At 29.2% G+C, this 5,294-nt stretch overlaps 1 protein-coding gene across 1 annotated transcript; it reads left to right on the top strand.

Moving 5' to 3' along the window:
* Positions 1-970: 970 nt before the first annotated feature.
* On the top strand, positions 971-3,140 carry LOC107932643 (transcription factor JUNGBRUNNEN 1). The gene is made up of 3 exons (XM_016864708.2): positions 971-1,451; positions 1,696-2,024; positions 2,564-3,140. Exons 1-3 carry the CDS (start codon positions 1,250-1,252, stop codon positions 2,990-2,992), a joined length of 960 nt encoding a protein of 319 aa, XP_016720197.1. The 5' UTR covers positions 971-1,249; the 3' UTR covers positions 2,993-3,140.
* Positions 3,141-5,294: the final 2,154 nt, after the last annotated feature.

Genomic DNA, 5,294 nt, shown 5'->3' on the forward strand with positions numbered 1-5,294 from the left:
AAGCATCATCCTTACCTTCTACTAGGCATAGTTTGTACCATCCAACATGGGGGAACTTGGGGCTATTAGTCCTTCCATCTTAATTGCAAATCAAAAATAGGATCACAACTTAGTACATTAAGTGTCTAGCTCTGATACCAAATATGGATTCTTTGAAATTTGCCTTGCAATTTTTCATCCAATTGTAACTAGATGAAGTGACTAATAGTTATGAAACGAGAGATGGAAAAAAAGAGTTTGGTTTCGCAGTTCAAAAACTTTCTACATTTGTAGAGCTTTACCCAAAGAGTAATCTACTATAAATCAATATGTATAAGACGTTATTTAAGTTCAACTCACTCACTAAGTTGCAACCCTACTCCTATACTTCAATCTAGATCACTTTCCAACTAAGTATAGCTTAGCTACAAATTGATGTACAAAACAATTTACGTACACAAGTATGCATTGGAAATAAGTTCCTCAATGAACAAGTTAAGTGCTCTCTCTAATGCTCTTAACCTTCAAACAAGTTGCCTCTTAAATAAGTGTAATTAACGTGTTAAAATACAATCAATGTAAATATCTAATTCTTCAAAAGGAGCCCTAGAAAATGTCTTCAATAAAGAATATACTTGTAGAGATCTTCTCGATATTAAATTTATTGTAGATCTAATCTCTCAAATAAGAGAACTTCTAATCACATCGAGAGTATTCACAAAGTTCATGCTAGACTTGATTCTTACACGATCTGTCTTAATAGATTGCAAAAAACCTTCAAGGATATACATTTAAAAGTTCCAACAATTTTAATTAAAATATGGTAATCACATAAGATATCTTACAATATTTTGCTAGATGTGGTGTTGCCTCACACCCTTAAGAGACCCTAACAATATATGCATAACATATCTTAAAGTATATATTTGACATTGGATTTCCCAAAATTTTCTAAGGTGTCCTATCATGAAATGTTTGGTGCTAGGTGTTTGAAACATGAAAGAAATCAAGACTCTTTCGAAGCTGATTGGGGCTTCTTTGTGCATAATAAGTCAATAATTTGATTTTGACCCGAGCAACCGGCAAGTGGGACGACTCCCCCCCAAACATTATTTAAGAAGGTTCCATAATGTTCAAAACTAGCAGCTAGCTTCTCTCTGTAAGTTTGATTGACGATTTCATGCCACTGTACACACCAAAATTGAATGATTAACACTAATCTTTGATTTCTTTCCCGAGCTTGATCCACACTTAGCCAGCTTCGTCAAAGATGATGAACGTCGACGACGTCCAAGGTGTTAACGATAACAAGGCCGATCACGAAGATATTCAACTTCCTGGGTTCCGGTTTCATCCTACTGATGAAGAGCTCGTAGGGTTTTATCTTAAACGCAAAGTTGAAAAGAAACCCCTAAGATTCGAGCTTATCAAACAGATTGATATTTACAAATTTGATCCCTGGGATCTCCCGAGTATGTTCTCAGCTCCTCCTCGTTCATTTTTATTATATATGTTTGCAGATAGTGAGATTCCAATATTAAATTTACGGTTTGATTGAATAAAGCAGGCGTAGATCATAAAATAAAAATTAAAAAAATGGAAGGATAATCAAAACCCAATTTCATTAAAATTTTCCTATTTTGTGATGTGAATGAAAATATAAACCTTTATTTTCTTTAAGTTGATGATGTGTGTTGGTGATGAATGAAATAGCAGAAGCTAGCATGGTGGGGGGAGGAGGAGAGAGTGAATCGTACTTCTTCTGCAAACGAGGAAGGAAATACAGGAACAGCGTGAGACCAAACAGGGTAACAGGGTCTGGTTTTTGGAAAGCAACCGGCATTGACAAGCCTGTTTATGCTCAAACAGGTGATCATCAAGGCCTTGCCTGCATTGGGTTAAAGAAAACCTTAGTGTATTACCGTGGAGCCGCCGGAAAAGGGACCAAAACCGATTGGATGATGCACGAGTTTCGTCTTCCTTATCCCCATGAGAGTACCACTGTCGTCGCCTTTTCCAATCCCAAATTTGCTGCACAAGAAGCTGTAAGTATAAAATACTGCTCAAGTTGGGTTAATCAATGTTATTTTATTTAAGGGTTAATTTCATCAGAAGTCCCTGATTAACTTCAAAATGTTCTGATTGAGTCATGATAATATCAATATTGTATCAATCAGTTCATTTTATTAGCCTAGCAGTTAATTTAGGCATTAAATACCAATTCAGATATAATATAGAATATATTTAAAGCACATGGATGATCAAACTGTAAACACATGTGTACCTCTTGCTTCGACAAATTAGATATTTTAAGGAAAACAAATAATGTCAATAAAATTAAAGAGGACTATTTGTTTTTAAGGCATCATATTCAAATTGTATGTATAGTAGGCACACACGTATTTACCGTTCATTATATCCAAAATGCCTGAGTACGAAATGCCTAGAGTGATAGGATGTTGATACTTTGAGGATTTGATTGTAACATTTTGAAGTTTTTGGATTGATTTAGAATTTAAGCAATAGTTTAACCCTTTATGTAAATAACTTCTGATACGATAATAATAATTGTCTGGAATTACAGGAAGTATGGACCATATGTCGAATCTTCAAGCGAAATTCATCACTCAAAAAACACAAACAAGATTGGAGACAAGTCACAGCAAAACGAGCTTCACTGACAACAGCGCCAACCTCTCAAACATGTAGTGTGGAGTCCAAATCCAACGTTCAAGGGAAGTACATTACCTTCGGTTCTCCATTTATAGTAGATTATCATCATCATAACGACGAGGAGAAGCCATCAATGCTTGTGAATCATCATAATATAAGTGGAAAGAACCAAAGCCAATGGCATGTTACAGATAGAATGAGTAGTGCTGCAATGGCTCAAATACCTTCATCAATGGCGGCATCATCTTCTAGCTTTTCAAACGATGATTTCTTCACTGAGGCCAATTGGGATGAGCTGAAATCAGTTGTGGAGTTTGCTCTTGAACCCTTTCCTATGTAAATATATATAATATGCTTTATAGGGTTGCACTTTTTTTTTTAATTTTGATGATGAGGGAATATTATTAATTAATAATTAGTTGCTAATTTTATATTTAATAATGGAATATTTTATAGAGACTGACATGGATGTACTCCAGTTTTTTTTTCTTTTTTTCTTTTTGTAAGTATCTTTCTTTATTTTTATTTTTTGAAACTTCGTTTTATTTTATTTCTTTTACCTTAATTCAATATTATTATGAATTTGAGAATCTTGGATTTATATTTCATATGCTATATTAATTAATTGGTATTTAATATGATTATATACTAGACAAAAATATATGAATATTAAGTTCACAAGTATTTATAAAAATTCTCAAATTTTAATTTTAAGATTATTTTGTATTTAAATATTTTTTTAGAAATTTATGATTTTTAATTTTTTTATAGAAATTTATGATTCTTTTTATTGGAATTATAACAAAAATTTATTAATAATTTACTCAAAATGAAGTCATTATATATGGTTTTTTTTCTAATGGTGTATACTAAAATTTATTAATTATGATTCTATTTTGCATTGATGGATGTAATTTCATCAAAATAATAATTATATATTTTTCTACAAAGTGTAATGGTAAAAGAAAAACAAAGGAGACATGCATATCAGACCCATATATATTTGCATTTTCAATGTGCCCTAAACCCAAGAACATTCTTTGTACACCTTGTTTGACCAATTAATTAGATCTCAAAATTTAAGTCAAAATTCATTCTATATTCTAGGAATCTTGGGTCATAAATGGATTACCTAATATTAATTATATTCTTAAACTTTTTCTTTCCTAATCCATATTTGTATATATATTTATTATTACAATAAAAGAAAGAATAATACAGCTTAAATTTGTGTTATATATATATATACATCGGTGTAAAATTATAGTTTTACACATTTTAATAATTTTTTGTACCATTAATACTTTAACAATTCAACCAGCATATTTTATTTATATAGATCATGCATGCTAAGTTTGGAATAAATTAAAAATTTTTAACTATTTATTTTATAGAATAAAATATAGATAATATTGTAAATCAATCGGGTAGAAATATCGGATTGATGAAAAATTTATATACATAATAAATATAAATATCTTAATAAATTTAATAATTAAATTGTTAAAATATTAATCGTATAAAAAATTATTAAAATATATAAAATTAAATTAATTTTATATCGATATAAATAAATTAATTTAAGATACTTGATTAAGTAAATTTGGTTGAAATCATAATATTCAAATAGGAACAAAATATATTGTTGATAGGTGAAGTCCAGCCGCACCTCTTCAAAACTTTTAATTCTTTTTATTCAAATAATTTGAAACCTATTCTTGAATACTTTTGAAGTTTAAAAATAATGAAATTTTGTCAAATGTATATTTAATCTTAGGTGATAATTTTTAATGTTGGTACGAAATTAAAAATAATAATTATATTGAAAATGTAATTTTTATATAAATTAATTTAGTGTAACTATAATTCAGTTAATTTAATTTTTTTTGATAAAAAAACAGATTAAACGATTACAATAAATAAATCATAAATTAAAAAAACCTAAATATTAAGCGAATTTAGTGGAACTGTAAACAAACAGATCAAAGAATCTCCTGTATTAACATATTTAATCATGTAATCCGTAATTCTATTAAGTTAATTTCATCAATTGATTAAACTAATTGAAATAATTTAAATCGACTATAATTCGATTCGTTAAAGAATTTTTTATTATTAATTGAATGAAGTTAGAGATATTAAGCCAAGGAATAGAACACGTGTACTTGATTACTTCATAATTGAAAGAACATAGCTCGGCTGCACACATGACACACCCACATATATAATTAATTACATTTGTTCATTGTTCGACCATAGATAATTTTTGAAAAGCTAATATTAAAATCTTTCAATTTTCAAACCACGTGGCCATCATAACTTATCCAAAAAATTTAACAATTTGTTCTTTTTTTTTTTTTGCAGTGTCGAACCATGCTTTGCTTAAATCACAATTCAATCCTTTTTTTATTTACAGTGTCGAACCATGCTTTGCTTTTGATTAAGACAACAAACCCAAGAAAATAGTACTAACTCATGCTTATATCATTTAGACAGGTTGACTCCCAACACATTTAGTATTGTTTTCAATTGAAATTTAATTTTTCGATTTTATTAAGAGTTTTCAAATGGTTTACAAACTATCTCAAACGTAAAATTATAGAAATTGAAGAGTTTTTACATTACATATAACGAGTCAAATT

Source organism: Gossypium hirsutum, chromosome A01 (genome assembly GCF_007990345.1).
Source record: "Gossypium hirsutum isolate 1008001.06 chromosome A01, Gossypium_hirsutum_v2.1, whole genome shotgun sequence".
NCBI classification, from domain to species: Eukaryota; Viridiplantae; Streptophyta; class Magnoliopsida; order Malvales; family Malvaceae; genus Gossypium; species Gossypium hirsutum.